The 19,142-nt window shown below is 41.1% G+C and overlaps 2 protein-coding genes across 2 annotated transcripts; both read left to right on the forward strand.

Moving 5' to 3' along the window:
* The first annotated feature begins 1,005 nt into the window (after positions 1-1,005).
* Positions 1,006-7,736, forward strand: otop1 (otopetrin 1). Its single transcript, XM_074680216.1, has 6 exons — positions 1,006-2,577; positions 2,848-2,984; positions 3,304-3,362; positions 3,584-3,714; positions 5,423-6,330; positions 7,125-7,736. Exons 1-6 carry the CDS (start codon positions 2,193-2,195, stop codon positions 7,293-7,295), a joined length of 1,791 nt encoding a protein of 596 aa, XP_074536317.1. The 5' UTR covers positions 1,006-2,192; the 3' UTR covers positions 7,296-7,736.
* A 2,541-nt stretch (positions 7,737-10,277) lies between these two features.
* Positions 10,278-13,784, forward strand: drd5a (dopamine receptor D5a). The gene has a single exon (XM_074671513.1). It carries the CDS (start codon positions 10,658-10,660, stop codon positions 12,038-12,040), a length of 1,383 nt encoding a protein of 460 aa, XP_074527614.1. The 5' UTR covers positions 10,278-10,657; the 3' UTR covers positions 12,041-13,784.
* Positions 13,785-19,142: the final 5,358 nt, after the last annotated feature.

Below are 19,142 nucleotides of genomic sequence, written 5' to 3' on the forward strand. Positions count from 1 at the left end.
ATCTGTGTGGAAACGCAACGTCACAACTACATATTAGCCCAAACAATCAAAACTATACTCACACTGAAGCACTTTTTGGCATGACCAGCAAGGGCTTTCAAAATCCCTGAAGGCACTAAAGGGATCTCTCCGTCTTTCTTATTTAATTATCAATTTAAGATTAAGCCTTCTCTTCTGCTTTTCTCACGTGTATTGTGTTATTCAGTCAAGTTTAAGCTTCTAAACTTGTACATTTTGCCTCACAAATGAAATGTAAAAACCTCCCATTCTTATTAAAATGTGCCTGAGCCTCTCCAGGAAACCATGCAGACTTCCTTTAAGGATGTTAAAAAGTCAATTGACCAAAGCTAAGCCAGTTTTATGAAACTTGTTTCTCATTGTTTCAAAGATGTGCTTATGAGAATCTTTGCCTGTTCGGTTTGTTTGAGGAGAGTCTGATAGGAATGCAAAAAAAGCTCGTTATCTTTGAATTTTAAGGTGTTTTATTAGAGCCCACCAAATCACACCGCCCTTAAACTGCACCGCATGTCAGACAGGTTACCTGTTTTGTTTCTGAGCTGCAGACAACAGCGAGCTGATTGAAACACTTTAAGATTTAATCAAACTGTTGAGATCAATCACCCATTATAGTTCCCTGATAACCAATAAGTCTGGCTCCGTGTGTCTTTATCACGCAGATTCTCGGTGATCGAGAAATCGATACTCGGCGGATGGTTTCTGATGTGCTGTTATTTGATCATCTGTCCTGTCCACGTGACGCCGCTTCCCGGAATCACTGTCTCGAGGCCGCGTGGAGTCACCAGCTGAAGTTGTGATTTTTGTTGTGAAAGGAGAATGGCTTTATTAAACCAATCCACAACTTGGCAAAACACCCTGGTCATTTAGAAAATCCAGTTTTTATTAAGTTTTTCAAATGTATTATTATTATTATTATTATTATTATTATCATTATTATTATTATTATTAGTAGTAGTAGTAGTAATAATGATAATAATAATAATAATAATAATAATAATAATAATAATAATAATAATAATAATAATAATAATAAATTTATTTGTTTATTTATTTACTTAGAAAAACTGAGCTCTTGTTGACCCTCTCCGTTTTTAATTTCAACCACACAGATGAAGAAATTATCTCCCTTTTTTTTTTTTTGGCTGTTCCTTTTTTAAAACAAGCTGATTTTTTTATTTATTTATTTATTTTTTGTGGGCTCTATTTTGTTTGTCATGGAAACAAATGATGAAGAAGCAGAATGCCATTCTCACCCCCTCTTTGACTTACAGAACACCTATCAGTCTCTAATCTCCGTGCTGTTCCTCCATTGTTATGCTGATTGTGCGCATCCGCCAAAGCTATTTATTAAACCAGGGGTCACCGGATCATATCCATACGAGCCTTTGCTGCTGATGGTCTCAGAGTTCTCCATCCTGACCTCCACTCACAAAAAGCTATTGTGGCTTAGACCACAGAAATCTGATTCTTCTGGAGTTTTTTTTCCTTCTTCTTCTTCTATAAAGTAAAGTTTTCTGGCTGCATATGGACACAATGATCCTCTGAGGTGACACTGGACAGATCATCCGCGTACAGCTTTTTTAAATCGAAGCTATGTGAACAGTCACCTAGCCGTTTTTATGACATCCGAGCCTGCAAGCTTAACACACGATAGCCACCCTGAGAGGATTTCCTCAGACCTGGAAAGACAGTCTGGCAGCTGCCCTGAATGAAGAGGTGGATTGAGTGTTTTTTTCCCTCTGCTATCGTGGATTATTCCGTGCTCAGTGTTTTTGCGTCTGTAGGCGGTGAATGGTTGGCACCGCAGGCCCAGTGATTTCTTTGAAATACATGTGAGTCTCAAGGGGACGCGGTCTGGGATCACCTAAGTCTGAAACAATATCTCCCATTTTTTTGTGGCTCATCGAGTCGGTTACACGACCAGATATTTTTCAGTTTCAGGGTTAGCAGTTGAGAATGGCATCTATCAAGTCCATCCTCAGCGAGCCTGAACATTGACACTCCGCGTGGCCACTGAGCCGGACCTTGAAGATTGAATGAGCATGTTTGGCACGGTACCTCCTCGCCTGAATCCCCACCTTGTAGCAACAGGTTACGCACCTGGCCTCCCTCAAATGCACTTATAGCGCGCGGCTTTCACTTTATTCTTCTTTCAGTACTGCTGATTTTCCTACATGTCTCTCACAATGGTAGAGCACAACGGCCTGGACATTATGTGCGTGAACAAGTACTGCCACAGTTCCTCCTCTTCGTCCAGCTCCGAACAAGACAAGAAGATTTTTTCCAAACTAAGACTCAGTTTGTCTGGGGACTATCCCAGGAAGAACGCAGAGATTCTCAGCGGACAGTACGGCACCAATGTGCTGCTGATCGGGGCGGCGTTGATGCTCGCCATTGCGCACCATGGCCCTTCTGTCAAAGAGGAGCACCTGCTGTCCTTCGTCACCTGCCTCATGATGCTGCAGTTGATCTGGATGATGTGGTACATCCTTGTGCGGGATAGGCAGAAGAACACACGGACTGACAAGGATGTCCACGCAACAACATGCTGGATCAGAGGTGGGTTTCTAAGATTAAGCAGAAGTTTGTTGCAGTGTAGCAGTACAGGAGTAAAGGATGAGTAAAGTAGCAAGCTGATAGTTTTATTTTTGGTGTGCTTGGGCACAAGAGGTTTGCCGTTTTCCAAGCAACAGTTTTGATTAGATATATATGGAGAGAGTTTAAAGTAGTTAAATAAAACAAAACCTGAAATGCAAATAGAGTTGACACATAATGCCTTCAGTAGGTGACTTCATCTTTATTTGTTTTTTGTTGTTGTTTTTTTTTCAGGTGGTTTGACTCTCCTTGCACTCCTTTCCCTCATCATGGATGCCTTTCGAATCGGGTATTATGTTGGCTACCAGTCTTGTGTGTCAGCTGTGCTCGGGGTATATCCTGTCATTCATGCAACTCACACCGTAGCACAGGTAAGTTTACAACCTCACTTTCATTTCAATAAGGTGATAATCTTTCAGCTGCTTCAGACTGTCTTTTTTCCGGGCAGGTCTGAATAATGTGCTCTTTGTTGCTGAGGCAAGTACAGAGTTGCCGCAACAATATAATCCTGTCATTGTCCTTGTTTGTCAAGTGTAACTGCATACATCAAGGAGAGACCATTAGATAAGGACTGACATGTTTGAGTTTTTTTTGTTTGTTTGTTTGTTTGATCTGAGAATGTTTTATCAGCTAAATCACCACTAACATCCAGGTCTTATGATTATTTCTTTATTTTTTTTGTTTGTTTAGGTCCATTTTCTCTGGTTTCACATCAAAGATGTCATCAAGAGCTTTGAAACATTTGAGAGGTAATTTTATCCTGTGAATCTAATAAACTCTTTGGAGCAAACATACTTTGATCACATTGATCTAAAGAGGATGTCAAAACACTCCAATTATGCATAAAAGAAAAACGTGTGATACAAATGTCATTTAACTTTTCATGAATACATACAGAGGTCACATAATGTAGCTGTATGCTACTGAATGAGTGATCATCAGTTTTGTTTTCAACTACCCAACTCCTCAGGTTTGGTGTAATCCATGCTGTGTTTACCAACCTCCTCCTGTGGTGCAACGGTGTGATGTCAGAGGCCGAACACTTCTTGAACAACCACAAGAGAAGACTCTCTGCCCTGGGCTACGGAAACCTCAGCATAGGTAAGGGCCAAGAGGTCGATTGCTGGCTTGTACCTGGGAAGAAAGTACAATAGTCCACTTGAGAGCTCACTTCAATGGATGAAAGAAAAAAGGAAAGAGAGGAGGGTCTGCGAGGGGAAGAAAGGTTAGCCCAGCAGCCCAGTGGGTCTTGTTTGTGTCGAACGTCCCTCTATTAGATTTCAGGAGACAAACAGTGGTGCTACCACTGAGCCCCCCTCCCCTCATCCTTTTCCACACACTTCAGCCTTCACCACCCTCCTTGGCAACCCCCAGCTTGACCTCAGACGGCTTTGTGCTCAGGCTGCTTACTCCCAAGGGTGCTGCAATTACAGTAACTGATACATCTAAGCCTAGGGTTGGGGGGTTCAGCTGCTCCTCCTCATATCCGGCTGACTATGAGGCTGGCTGCACCCTGACTGTTGTTCTCTTTTTTAATTAAAGGGTGCAGTACCATGGTGGTGGCCCCTTGTGGGAGGGGGTGAGAGGGGGCACACGGTAGGGTTTTGTTGTGGTGGTCTCTTGAGGGCAGGAGCAGTACCTCTGCATGTTGTGGTGGGTTTGACAAGGAGTGAGTAAGAATAAAAGTGCATTGTCATCTGGATGTGAAATGGCCTGATGTTCAGCTAATGGCAGAAATTACGAACAAGAGTGAAGATAGAGAGCCACAGATAATTTTTATCATCCAGAAAAAAGCAGAGACATTTAAAAGTAGCAGGAAAAGAAGCAGATTTTAGTGTCCTAGCATGTCTGAAAGTCATTAGTTAGAGAGGACAAGCTCAGAAGAGCCACCCTTTCACAACTTTAAGTTTTACAAGAAAGTTTCTTGTTGTTATCATTGTTGTTGTGATTCAGAGTGGGCGGGTTGTTTTAAATGCAGGAAAATAAACTTGACCCTTTGAAGGGGCCCCACTGTAGCTCATTAATTTAAATAAAGACTAAAAAACAACAAAAACACCAACTGGGTGAGGGTATTAAACACATTATTTTTCTATCCAGTATTATTTCCTGAAAATTACTGCTCTGGATAGCAGATACCGGAATGCTGGTATACATATATACTTTTTCTTTTTACCAACAAAAACAACAACACACCACTTAGACCCTTGTATACTTTCTAGTTGTGGTTGCACTGAATCTTGTCTGAAATCACATTTGCATAAGGCCACTTATGAGTCAAAATGTATAGGTTTTAATTGATCAATCAATAAAGTTTTGTTTTTTATTTTGAATGTATTCAAATCTGTAATGAGAATGATGAACTATTGTAATATAAAGTATGTTTTAGACCATAACCTATTGGTCAAGTATTAAGTATTATCCAGTTGAATACACAAATATGCAAATACATAATGATAATAATAATAATAATAATAATAATAATAATAATAATAATAATAATAATAATAATAATGATAATAATAATAATGATTGTGATGAGAGGCTCAAATACAACTTTTTGTTGTTTATTCAGTGAGCCAACACAGCCAAGAGAACTTTTTTTGCTTTATGATATATTTACATAGAATATTACATTAACATGTTACTCAGATTTGCTGCCAATATTTTCTTTTCCATTTCTGTTTATGTAGTGGTTATGCTTTTGATTTCTGTAATGGGTTATTGTGATTAGTGTCTTGAAAGAAGAGCAAGTAACATGGCATTCAGAGGTGTTTCTAATGGTTATCCTTCTGTTTGATTTGTTTTGCAGTTCACTCAGAGCCTCACTGTAACTGCACCACCAGCACTTGCTCCATGTTCTCCAGCAGCCTTTACTTTCTCTATCCCTTTAACATCGAGTACCACATCTTCGTCTCTGCCATGCTCTTTGTTATGTGGAAGAACATCGGACGGACGATCGATCTCTCTTTGAACCGGAAAAGGCTGGCCACCAAAACTCAGAACCTGACCTTAGGCCCCATTCTGGGTCTACTTGCACTGGCCAGCACTATTGGGATCCTGGTGGTCTACATCACCCATGTAGAAGAGTCCCTTCAAACACGTCAGTCAGCTATTTCAATGTTCTACATTTATGGCATAGTCATGCTGGTGTTCATGTGCTGTGCTGGTGCCTCAGGTCTGCTCATTTACAGGGCAGACCATGTGCCACTAGACACCACCAAGAACCCGTCCAGACAGCTGGACACAGAGCTACTCTTTGGCTCCTCAGTCGGCTCCTGGCTCATGTCGTGGTGCAGCGTTGTGGCTGTATTTGGCACCAACCTCAATCCACCGTACCGCTGGACCAACCTGGTCTACTCACTGCTCATTGTGCTGGAAAAGTACGTCCAGAACCTCTTCATCGTTGAATCTCTGTATCGTCAACAAGAAGACAGAGAAAGAGATGACCCTGATCTACCTGCTGCACCAGAAATATTCTCGGTGACGTCCTCATTGGCTCCGCCTTACAATGGCATCATCAACCGCGCCTACGAGACCCCTGACAGGGCCTGTGTCACGATTGAGAATGAGCAGGAGGAGATAGGACAGGGCTACAGATGTCCTAGGAAACCCTCTGAAGTGCCTCTACCTGTAGGGAACAAAGTGGTGGAGCCCCGAAATTTTAAGAGGCAAATCTTGAAGAACATTGCAGTGTTCCTGCTGATGTGCAACATTTCGGTGAGTACATACTCATGGTCTTGAAAGATTAAACTATGTTTGGTAGATAAAATGTCTCATCTATGCTGACCAACTATCCAGGGGCGTATCCAGAGGGTTCATCAGCTCCCTCCTATAAAATGCTACACCACCTCAAAGTCCTAAACTATATCAGTTTTTTTCCTCTGCAGAGGCAGAATTTGTGTAGAAATCAACTTTTTATGTTGTTACAAAAACCTCCTGTAACTGGACCTTTAAACTTTGGCTTTGGATTATTGTCTCTTTGAGTTCTTAGTGCTGGGACATGCTCCAGCAATTATATGACTGTTTCTGTAGTGGATGTATTATTGCTCAGAGTGAAACCAAAACAGCTTTACTTATCCAACGTGTTGTCCAGTAAACTGTATTCACATTAAGATTGCCTTCAGGGCTTATAACTGCTAAATTATCTGATTAGACAATAAGAAAATGACTATTAATAAGTCATTTGAAACTTTTTGCTTAGGGTGGTAAATCTCTGTGGTGAATTTCTCCTTTACTTCAATGAAATAGTTGAGTCTTTAAACTTATTGTTTCTGTTTTGTTATCTGTAAATGTTTACTCTCACCAATCTCGTTCACTTTGTGACTAAAAATTTCTGATAGCTTAAACATAAAATGAGTAAAATGAAATGGCAACTAGTCACTAACAAGTTAGCCAAACAACTTACTGTTGATAATTTATCAGTACTGTGTGTATAACTTGTTGCACTGCCCCCAAGTGGCCAAACATCAATGAACACAGCCTTTACTCATCCAGATCTTTCTCTTCTTTAGCTGTGGATCCTTCCTGCCTTCGGCTGCCGGCCACAGTATGACAATGGGCTGGAACAGGAGACATTCGGCTTCAGCATATGGACCACAGTTCTCAATTTCGCCATTCCCTTAAACCTTTTCTACCGGATGCACTCAGTCGCTTCTCTCTTCGAGGTGTTCCGCCGGGTCTGACAGCATAACAGATGACTGACAATGCCTGATAACATGCACAGGGACATTTGTCATCACTGGCTCCTGGGAGTGTTTGTCACAGTGCAGGTCAACCGTTCAGGAGGCAGCCCGGGTCACACTCCGGCAGACATGAAAGAAAGCTGTGGAGAAGAACAAAACATAGATCCCTCAGTGAAGGAATAACAGAGGAAGACTATTAACCAATATTCCTTGAAGAATTGCCTTGAATAATGTGGACATATTGATGACGGCAATCAGAAGACTCTGGGGTTTTTACTATATGAAAGAGCCCTTGGTATTCTTTGTCCTGTAGACACATTTATGTAGGTTTTCTCTGTGGTGCATCATGTAAAATTTAGATGCTGTGCTTAACATGAATGATTTTCACTGTTTCATATAAAATATGTGAAAGTATATAGTAGTTCAAGGCTAAACAGAATACAACAGGTAACAGACCTGTACTCAGTGAGCCCCTTCACTCATATTTTACTGATGGAATACTCAACTGTATTTGGATGAGGTTCTCATTTTATTCTCTTAGTAGTTTAAGTGTTTGGATGGACTTGAGCAACAAAGAAAATGACAATCTTAGCACTATATTGAAAAACCTTAATGAGTTGGTGTAAAGTTCTCAGACACAGCACCTGCCTGTGTCAGCCGTTAAAAGTTCATCCGTGCCTTGAGGTGTTTCTAATTATCTGTTCTGTCAGGTTGAGTGGTGAGTATGACGTTACTGCAAAATTATGATACTTGGCAGCACTATTTTGACTGTAATGCAGTCCTGTGATCTTTATTCTGAGAAACATGAAGGGAGATGCAACTTTTCTTTGCTTTATGCAAACTGAAAGAACTGGGAAGCTTTTTTCAGATTACATCTAGGGTTGTTAAACCAGTACAGAATTATGTATATTAAACTGTTTGTTGTGAGAAACATGATGCTGTCATGGTGAACTCTCCAACAAACAAAAATGTTGTGTAATTACCCAAAATATCAGCAACAAGAAAACATCCTGTTCTTTGAAATCCCTTTATTTTGTTGGTAAATATTTCTTTGATATTTTATATCAAAATAATGCATACCTTAAGCTGGTTCAGCAACTTCTCAACCTGGTGCTACTCACTGTATATATTCTCCACATGTGTTCTCATTATGTGCCAATACATGGTAAATTCCTCTTTGTTTAAGGTGCAAAATGCCATTCATTTTTTAAAGAAATATTATGATCAAAATCAACCACATACTGTGACACGGTTTCGTGAAATTGCAATAAAATGGTGCTCATATGAAATTATGTGTACAAGAGTGATGAATGTATATGTTTTGAAAATAAAGAATACTCCCCCCCCCTTCTTTCATTTCATTCCTTCACATATTTTATGTGACATTTTCTCATTTTGTCTGCACCTTCTCGACACTGATGGTTTTCTGGGGACACTGAAAAGATTCTGAGGGGGCAGCGGATTGTCTGTTCGCCACAGGGAGGCGCCACACTGCTTTAAATGGAGAACTCTGCTGCGACAGTCCGTCGGCTCTTGTATAACAGGACGCTCCAGCCTGGATTATTGTGCCTTTGAGTTTGCAGGGTGTCCCGCTTCATTCAGAAATCCTTATTCTAAAGAGGGACAAAGAAGGAACATACGGTCAAAGCTGAATTGGACGAGGAATGAAAAGTATTCTATTTGACATTTTTTTTTACACTAATTTACATCTAATGAGTTTCTCTCCAATGTGATTACACTTGTATTTACAATGTAACGCTATTTAGAGTTAAATTTGATTCTCAATGATTTAAATGGTTTCAAATAAGTGATTTTTTGTTATTCTATAATGGTTAGTATTTTGATTTCCTTGGTGTGTAGTGATGATTGTAAGTGCTCATGTTTCGCCGTTGACAGCTTGCCTCCTAACATGACACACCGAGATTATAGGTTAGTCCAGAGAATCTGGCATGGGGGATCGAGGGATTATTTTGACGTTGTGTCACAACGATTTGACAGGCACATAGATACGTCTAAAAATATCCGTGACGTTACAAAGCCGGAAACGGCTCTGCTGCTGCTGCAGCTGCACAAACACACCGACTCAGGACGCGTGGAGTTAGTATAAGGGCAGGGCTGTGTGTGTGTGTGTGTGTGTGTGTGTGTGTGTGTGTGTGTGTGTGTGTGTGTGTGTGTGTGTGTGTGTGTGTGTGTGTGTGTGTGTGTGTGTGTGTGTGTGTGTGTGTGCGTCCGTGCGTGCGCGCGCGCGTATCGTATGTGTGACAATTGATCCGAAAATAAATGTGGTGTTGCAATCTTCAGTTGTGGGGTACAAGATGAAGATAATGTGGTAGATCCAGCAGCGTGTAGCCGAACAAATTACAAGTTTTATTACAGAAAAAAATGGTTTAAACTCGGTTCATTGTCTAATGTGCACACAGCAGCCCTGCTTTCAGCAGAAAAAGTCCTTTAAGTTCCGGTCCTCGTTATGAAAGTATACAATTTTGAAGAAACCAATGTCAGTGACGATAGATAGATAGATAGATAGATAGATAGATAGATAGATAGATAGATAGATAGATAGATAGATAGATAGATAGATAGATAGATAGATAGGGAAGGAGGAGATATATTGGACTGTTGCACCCGAGACTGTTTTCAGCACCATGGACAGCTCTGTACATGGCACCGCTTGCTCGTCAGTGCCTTCTGTTCGCTGGGATCATGTGTGAACCGAATGAGTGCGTCTGCTTCAAATGCCACGATTTAATCCCCACATTTCGCTCTCTCTTCGCTCTTAAAGCACCTTCCTCTGCCGTCGTCTGATTTTGAATAAGAAAGAAAGAAAGAAAGAAAGAAAGAAAGAAAGAAAGAAAGAAAAAAGAAAGAAAGAAAGAAAAAAAGAAAAAAGAACGATTCGTAAACTGAGAAGGAATTTTTGCACCTTTTTTTTTTTTTTTTTTTTTTTTTTTTTACACAGAGCACTGGTGTGCGTAACATCGCTCTCAATGAAAGCGTCATGTGGTTCCTGCTCAACACTGGCTGAGTTACAGTGTACTAGAGCTCAAGGAACTCCCTCATCACCCACGGCGCGCTTAGGACACCGTGGACAGAAATATTCAGAGAAGTAGACAGGTCAGGCGGCCGGACCGGCAAAACTGCAACATGCGCTCGCCTCTGCCAGCTGCGTTTCAGCCCATCAGCGCACCTGGCACGTCGCTTGGATCAGTTTTAACGCGCTCACTCCTGTCACTCCGTCTGTTTTGCATTGCGGATCGGGCTGCTGGCGGAGCGGGACAATGGGTACCGCACGGTGAGTGGCTGAAAAGTACGCCCGTCCCCGTGCATGGAGAACTATACAGCGGTCATACTTGAAGAGCCACATGGAGAACCCAGCCAAGTACCTCTCATCGGTGCAGGGGACTGACTCTGCGCCACCCCACCTCAGTGAGATAATGTGGAACAGCACCGAAACGGAGGCGACGAATGACTGGAGGAAGGACATGGTTTTGCGCACCTTGACGGGATGCCTGCTGTTCCTACTCATCCTGTGGACTCTGCTGGGGAACATCCTGGTTTGCGCCGCGGTGCTGCGCTTTCGGCACCTGCGGACCAAAGTTACCAACATTTTCATCGTCTCTCTGGCTTTATCAGATTTATTTGTGGCCGTCCTTGTGATGCCTTGGAAGGCTGTGGCAGAGGTTGCAGGGTATTGGCCGTTTGGCACTTTTTGTAACGTCTGGGTCGCCTTTGACATTATGTGTTCCACAGCGTCCATCCTCAACCTCTGCATCATCAGCGTGGATCGGTACTGGGCTATTTCAAGCCCCTTCCGATACGAGAGGAAGATGACCCAGCGAGTTGCCTTTGTGATGATAAGCATCACTTGGACGCTGTCCGTGCTTATTTCATTCATACCGGTCCAGCTTAACTGGCACAAAGCCAGCAGTGACGATGAGGCTGGGATGCACAACTCTTCCTCCATTCGACAAGTAGAGGAAAACTGTGACTCAAGTCTGAGCAGAGAGTATGCTATATCATCGTCTTTAATAAGTTTCTATATTCCCGTGGCAATTATGATTGTGACATATACACGAATATACCGGATTGCACAAATACAAATAAGAAGAATAGCCTCTCTTGAGAGAGCAGCAGAGCACGCGCAAAGTTGCAGGACCAAAAGAATTGAGTGCCAACATCACAACACCTTGAAAACGTCGATTAAACGGGAAACCAAAGTGTTCAAAACTCTGTCAGTGATTATGGGTGTGTTTGTGTGTTGCTGGTTACCCTTCTTCGTCCTAAACTGTATGGTCCCGTTCTGCGAAAGACCAGCCACAGACCGGGACGCGGGTCTGCCGTGCGTCAGTGAGACTACCTTTGACGTTTTCGTGTGGTTCGGCTGGACGAACTCCTCCCTGAACCCAATCATCTACGCCTTCAATGCTGAATTCAGGAAGGCTTTCGCGAGCCTGTTAGGCTGTCGTAATTTTTGCTCCAGTACGCCTGTGGAGACTGTGAACATAAGCAACGAGCTGGTCTCATATAACCAAGACACCCTCATCCACAAAGAAATCGCGAACGCCTACGTCAACATGATCCCCAACGTGGTTGAATGTATTGAGCACGAGGAAACCTTTGACAGAATTTCACAGTTCTCCCATAACAACGAAAACGCCACCGACTCGATTTGTGACTTAGAGGACTGCGAGGCAGACATCAGTCTTGACAGGATGTCACCATTCACACCTAATGGATTACATTAACTCCAACTTTGAGTGTAACAACGCGCAATTGGATGTATTAATTATAATTGCCATCATCCATTCTGCCCCTTGATAGCTCCAAAAGCCCATCTCCATGGGGAGCCCTGAGGTCACGGTCCACTGAGGAATCTAGTGACTTGCTCATGGACACTATGAAGCCACCAGGCCCCCCTGCTGCCGCTTTGCGTCATTAATGACATGTGATGTTGTCCTGTTCTCAAAAAGTGATGTGTAGGTGTTGATTTACATGGCAAGTGAAGTCTGTGTTCATTTGTTTAAAGGTCCATTGTAATTGAAGCTGTTGTATACTAAGAGGCATTACTCTGAGCGTCCATGTCTCATGTTCATCCATGGGGGAGGAGATGCTTGTAAAGACATAATTGAGACATAATGCTGCTTAAAAACCTCATGTGCATCCAGAGCCCACTTTCCATTGTGTAGAAAAAAATGAGGGCCGCCTTATAGACAAGACAGTTCTGAAATGCAGTCATTCCAGCGCCTTACAGCTTGGTTAAAGGGGGGTTTTGAGACATGATAAAGGAATGTTTTGTACAAAGTGAAGTCAATGATGCCAAAATGCAGTATTGAAGTGTTTACCTGCTGCACTCACCTCAGTGACTCCCCCGGCACACATGCTCTGCACCTCATTGATTATTTCTATCAGGTTTAAATAGCTCACAGGCTTTGATGGAACGAACTAAGATGGAAAAGGCACAAGACCAACTGCTTTGAATACAAAAAGTGAGCTTGTTTACACTGAAATCACTGATGCAGATTAAAGACTTTGTCTAGACTCTGTTGTCTTTTAACTTACAGCATTTTTGCTCCTTTGTCTTTTTTTTTCTATTCCTCCTTGAGGCCAAAACCACTGAATGGTTCTACTTAGCCAGGTCAGACTAAACTATGAACAAGAGAGAAATTTATCGAGGCAGTGAATGATTTCTGTGATTAAAAATTGACATAGTCAAAAGAAAAAAAAAAAAGAATGAATTAGGAATACATCCGAAGCAACCTCAACTAGATAATCCATTATAATTATTTCCCCTATAGTTTCCAAGAGAAGATGACACACTGACAACAGACCAGAGGATTGTGTGTTAATGAAACATTAGGTATTGATTGTTTGATGGACATTTGTTGATTCATCATACAAACCACATTCCTTGGAAGTTCCTTACTTTTACTGCAAGCAGTGTAATACTGGGTAGTAATCAAATATTCCAACATTTTATTGTTCTGTTGGTGGGCCATTAAAAAGCTGAATCATATGGAGTAGTTCTTTAATCGTACATCAATTACTATTTACATTTTATATGACAAATAAATAAAGATTCTGAAACATGACTGGCAGATTTTAGGGTAGTTAAATTAAAGGTTTAACAACAGATGGAACCATAAAAGCAGAGGGCAAAAAAACCCATTTAGTGATCAAATCATATTTCACAACATTTGGAGGAAGAAAAAACTAATTATCAATTCAGAATACAGGGAGACAGCTCCTGAGAAAAAGTAAATGTTTGTGAAAACTGAATAGCATTGGAAGTCTGTTCACTTTGAGAACAAAAATTTACTCCATATACACTGATTGGCTGAAGATGCAAACAGAAAACTGACTTACAAGCTATTCTGAGCTTCACATCAGTGCTCAACCACCACGCACCAACACCTGCAAGAACTGACTCTTTGCACAAAGTAACAGGCCCGTCTCCAGTTCAAGAGGTCAGAATTAACACAATGGGCCCTATACAAACAAACATGCAGTATTTGAATGCTATTAACTGTATTATCAAGTGCAGATGTGATGAAAACAGACTTCCAAAGTGAAAAAAAAACAAAAACAAGACAATTCATATACATGTTTAAAAATCCTATTGTTTTTAACGAAAAATTGTCAAGTAATGAGACTTAATGCACATATACTTCCGAGGCAATGATTACATACACTACCAAGTCAGATGCAGCTCTCCATATTGGGATCTGTGTTGTTTTTGGTACTGTAACCTCTCACAACACACTGCAAAACCTTAAATCACTCAAGTCACACATCAAAATATTTTAGTCTTCCTACTTCTAAAACACGCTGACATGGCAAGTTCACAGTTCTTATTTCAAGACACTGAAAGCTAAAACTAAGGGCCTGATTGATTGCTATGACAGAAATAGCTGCCGAGCCTGTAAGCACAATTTTCCTGATGAGTTTCTTACAACCAAAATGTAATACTTATTTCAAGGTTATCCGACTATTTGTTTAACGGACATTTTTTCTAATCACAATCAATTAAACCTTCTGGTTCTGGCTTAAAATATCTTGAAATAGATTAATATTTGCTCATTTCAGATCACTGTGGCTCCAGTTAGAGTGTAATAACATAATTTGACTACTGCCCAAAGTATACAAACTTTAAGGTTTCATTTAATCTTTTATGTAACTCTTTCTAGTGTTGTGCCACTTGTTCATTTTGAAGATTGAAGGGGAAGACACATTTTCATCACCATTAGATCTGCTGCTGAATGGTTCCTTATTCATTCATTCATTAATATGCAGCCCAAGTAATCAGTTACAGTTAGAGAACTTCTAATGGTTCATCACAAGTTGATTCAGAATTATCTCCCTTGTCCTTAGAAAACTACCCAGAATTCAGTATCTCCTATTATAAAGTGTCAACCAATATGTTGACTATCTTGAATGACCAAAGACCTCGAGGAGAGAATCAATAATACAGACACAATAGGGCTGACATGTTCTCTCAGCAAGAAATATTGCTGTTATAGAAAGCTCATATTCACCTTCAGGCTACTGGGTCAGTATACCTGTATGTCATACATCACCTCTCCTACACTTCTCTTTCTTTGTACTATATATATGACCTGATCTGAATGTATACTGATGTCCTTTAAAGTGTGAAGTGTGTCATCATTTGTTCAATAAAATGCTGCCATACTAAGAGGAACAGAGTGCTCGGATATTTCCTGAAGGTTACATCAAAGTTTTTTGTTTGCATGTGGGACAAAAAAAACTTTTCAGGGTCAGAGGATTTTCACCTTTTGTTTAACTTTCATTTTGCCTCACTCAGCAGCGACTTTCCACTCATGCATATGCAACTTTGACCGCAGTGCTCCAGAAATACACTTAAGGCGAGGACACCTCTTACCATATTTGTACAGCCTGGCAGAGGTGAGTGACGAGGAAAACTGAACGTAAAACAGAAATCAGCATAAAACCTACAACAGAAGTTCCCAGCCAATTCAAACTTTGTTCATCGATGTTCATCTCATGTTTCTGCACCACCAGGCTTTTCCTCAGACTGACCTGTTCTGATATGGAGGTATATTATTCGATAAAAAAAGCAAACATGGAGCACAGGATGCCCCTAAGAAGCTGTTCTGCTCTGCATGGCTGCACTTTTTGTTGGCCAGGGTGCAAACTTCCCATTATTTTTTCAAAGATTATCAATACTTTATACCTCACCTTACCACTGCATAAAGAAAGTGAGAGGAGAGCAAACCTCAGTAACCAATCTTTGTTGAACTGCCAGCAGCAACCTCCAGTTCAGGTTTTCTTCAAGCAAAAGTAAAATAAAAGCACTATTTGCAACCCCCCTCTCTGTTCCAGCCCACACTAGTCTTGGCACATGTCAGAGTTATTGTATTTCCATCTGTACTTGCTACCATTTGCACGGGATTGACTTGGATTCTAAACAATGACTAATTAAACCCACATGTACTTGATGGGTATTGGAAAAAGCAATGGAGAAAGAGTGGAGCTTCCAGTCTGGGAAGAAGGGTAAACGTTTTAGCTGTAGAGGGGAAAAACAGGATATCAGAGATTTTCCACTCACTTTACATTTCTCTGCTCTTTGTCATGATTAAAAAATCATCACATATACATTAATTGTATGAGTCAGGAAAGAATTTCTCTTACACTTAATGAACTTTGTTCGAGTACTTAACAAACAGTGACACTACAGCATTTTTTACACAGCACAGAGTTGACAGGTTCGAGACAAAAGAAGCACAATGTCTTTAATCAACAAAGGCAAACTTTTATGCAAATGAAGTTTGTTTTCTATCTATCTATCTATCTATCTATCTATCTATCTATCTATCTATCTATCTATCTATCTATCTATCTATCTATCTATCTATCTATCTATCTATCTATCTATCTGTGTGTGTGTGTGTGTGTGTGTGTGTGTGTGTGTGTGTGTGTGTGTGTGTGTGTGTGTGTGTGTGTGTGTGTGTGTGTGTGTGTGTGTGTGTCAAGGTGCTCAAGATGATCTGAAATGATCAAACCGAGCACCAGAATGGGGAAGAAAGGTGATTTCAGTGACTTTGAATGTGGCATGGTTGTTGGTGCCAGACGGACTGATCTGAGTATTTCAGAAACTGTTGATCTACTGGGATTTTTTAACCCACAACCATCTCTAGGGTTTACAGAGAATGGTCCCAAAAAGAGAAAATGTCCAGTGAGCAGCAGTTCTGTGGGCCAAAATGCTTTGTTGATGCCAGAGGTCAGAGGAGAATGGCCAGACTGGTTGGAGCTGATAGAAAGGCAACAGTAACTCAAATAACCACTGGTTACAACCGAGGTCTGAAGAAGAGCATCTCTGAACGCACCACACGTCCAACCTTGAGGCAGATGGGCTACAGCAGCAGAAGACCACACCAAGTGACCCTCCTGTCAGCTAAGAACCGGAAACTGAGGCTACAATTCACACAGGCTCACCAAAACTGGACAATAGAAGATTGGAAAAATGTTGCCTGGTCTGATGAGTCTGGATTTCTGCTCCACATTCAGATGGTAGGGTCAGAGTTTGGCGTTTACAACATGAAAGCATGGATCCATCCTGCCTTGTATCAATGGTTCAAGCTGGTGGTGGTGGTGTAATGGTGTGGGGGATATTTTCTTGACACACTTTGGGCCCCTTAGTACCAACTGATTATGGTTTAAAGTCCACAGCCTACCTGAGTATTGTTGCTGACCATGTCCATCCCTTTATGAGCACAGTGTACCCATCTTCTGATGGCTACTTCCAGCAGGATAACGCTCCATGTCATAAAGCTGGAATCATCTCAGACTGGTTTCTTCAACATGACAATGAGTTCACTGTACTTAAATGGCCTCCACAGTCACAAGACCGACAAATTTGCAGCAAGTATTAAGGCAGTTCTCAAGGCAAAAGTGGGTCCAACTTCTTCTTTTTTTTTTTTTTTTTGCAAAACAGTACATTTGAGAATTCATGTATGACAACAATCGTTATATTCAGCTCAGCGAGTGAAACACTTATCACATATAAAGAGGCTGTGTTTCTCACTGTCACCGGTCTGGTTTCTCTGTCACTCGATGTCCCCCTCCACTCTCTCTGATTTATGGCCTAAAATGAACAATTCCAGAAAAGAAAGTCTAGCCTACATATGTTTTTTTTAAATCAGTTACCAATGTAACTCCTTCAATAAAGGTAGTTAAATAACAATGACAGTGTAAAGTCCAGAAATGCTGTTGTTGAGATGGACAAAATGCATCCATTGAGTCACTTTCCCCCTCTTCACTTAAGTGGTATCAAATACTTTCATACTCATTGTTGCTTGTTATTGAGTTTTTTTCAACTAAAGAGTCTGTCTCTTTCAGGAGCATGGTGGAATAAAAGTTTTCCAGTCATTTCTCACCCTTATCCATTCAGAGGCAGTGAAAAGACTGTCATTACAGCTGAGTGGGTAAGTTGAAATAGAGATGTCAACAGTGAAATGGACCCTATCTCAAAGTTTTACCACTCTTGTCCTGTTAAGTGTCTCTGTTGAAGCACTGTTTGAAATTAAGACAGTTTCCCCCTCAGCAGGGGAAATACTCCCTTAGCTGCCAGGGATGTTCTGCTGAATGACAGTTAGATGAAAACCTGATAACTCCAACACTTAGCCTGAGCTTTGGAGTAGCTCACCTCTCGCCTTCTGTTCTGGTACCTGTTTCTCACATCAGGTGACAGATGAGAGCAGATGGGAGGATCTGTGGATCAGGATTGTGTCTGTCAGTGCTGCAATAAAAAGGGAAACCTTGGTGACAACCCATCCAAGTGTGAATAAATTGAATAGCAGATGACACCGGTGCATTGACATCACACTTAAACTTGCTAACTTAATGAATTATTTCTAGAAAAATTCACAGAGAAAGAAAAAAATGCTTTTCTCTTTGGATCTTTAGCTGTGGCTGTAATTATTTAGCTAACCTTGCACACTAGGTAAATTTTAATGTTAATAATTTCTTAAGTAAATACAACACAAAAGCTGCACCGTTTCAATTAAGCAAGGTGTTTGTCTAATCTCTGTGTTTGTCCTTGCAATGTGAAATATATAAAAGGTGGGTTGACCTTGATGTACTCAGTTGTGACGTGGAGGTTTGTAGAAGAAATGGAGGCAGGCTTAGGGGGTTAGACCATCCGTCAAGACACATTCATCAAAATCACTCCTATTCCACTGCACACATGTAGACACACATGTGCATGCACCATGCACACACACACACACACATTGTAAGTACAGATGCACCATGCACATTTTGCTCTCCTGGAGATTTACTCAGAATCTCTCCCGGGCTGTCTCTTTCCTTTGCCAAACCCACGCTCATTCTTATCTCACATTTGCTCCCCAGCCGGGCTTCCCTCTGACCTTAACTTCAAACTGTTTCAGTCATCTCAGGAAGAGAAGGGAGGCAGAGAAGCTTCCTGTTTCCTTTAACTTTCAGGAGAGTGACATCCGGTTGTGATGGGTTTAGCTTCAGCACACATGCTGGCTGCATGAACCCCTCAATTACAGTAAATCAAGCTCCACCTGTTTTATCTACCGATCAATGATTGACTTGAGGGTAACCTTGCGAATATTGATGCTATAATCAACCATCCTCTCCACACTCTTCCAGCTTTATGTTCCATTTAACACTTGAATCTTTCAACTTTGGATAATTTTTTAGGATTGTATAGACACAACTTTGGTTGGAATGAACATTATCACAAACAGAACAGCCTGTGTTTTAGCCTTTAGCTTGTGCTCTTTCACTCTCTTGTTTAGCTTTATTCTGCTCCTCTATTAGATGGTCCAGCTTCAGTGTCTG

This window comes from Halichoeres trimaculatus, unplaced genomic scaffold (genome assembly GCF_033239565.1).
Source record: "Halichoeres trimaculatus isolate MK-OKI-2021-1 unplaced genomic scaffold, fHalTri1.1 fHalTri1_scaffold_1, whole genome shotgun sequence".
Taxonomy (NCBI): domain Eukaryota; kingdom Metazoa; phylum Chordata; class Actinopteri; order Labriformes; family Labridae; genus Halichoeres; species Halichoeres trimaculatus.

Coding starts and splice junctions, on each gene's coding strand:
- otop1 (XM_074680216.1), top strand. CDS start 2,193: ATGTCTCTCACAATGGTAGAGCACAACGGCCTGGACATTATGTGCGTG. Junction 2,578..2,847: donor AACAACATGCTGGATCAGAG/GTGGGTTTCTAA, acceptor TTTTTTTTTCAG/GTGGTTTGACTCTCCTTGCA. Junction 3,715..5,422: donor CTACGGAAACCTCAGCATAG/GTAAGGGCCAAG, acceptor TTTGTTTTGCAG/TTCACTCAGAGCCTCACTGT.
- drd5a (XM_074671513.1), top strand. CDS start 10,658: ATGGAGAACCCAGCCAAGTACCTCTCATCGGTGCAGGGGACTGACTCT.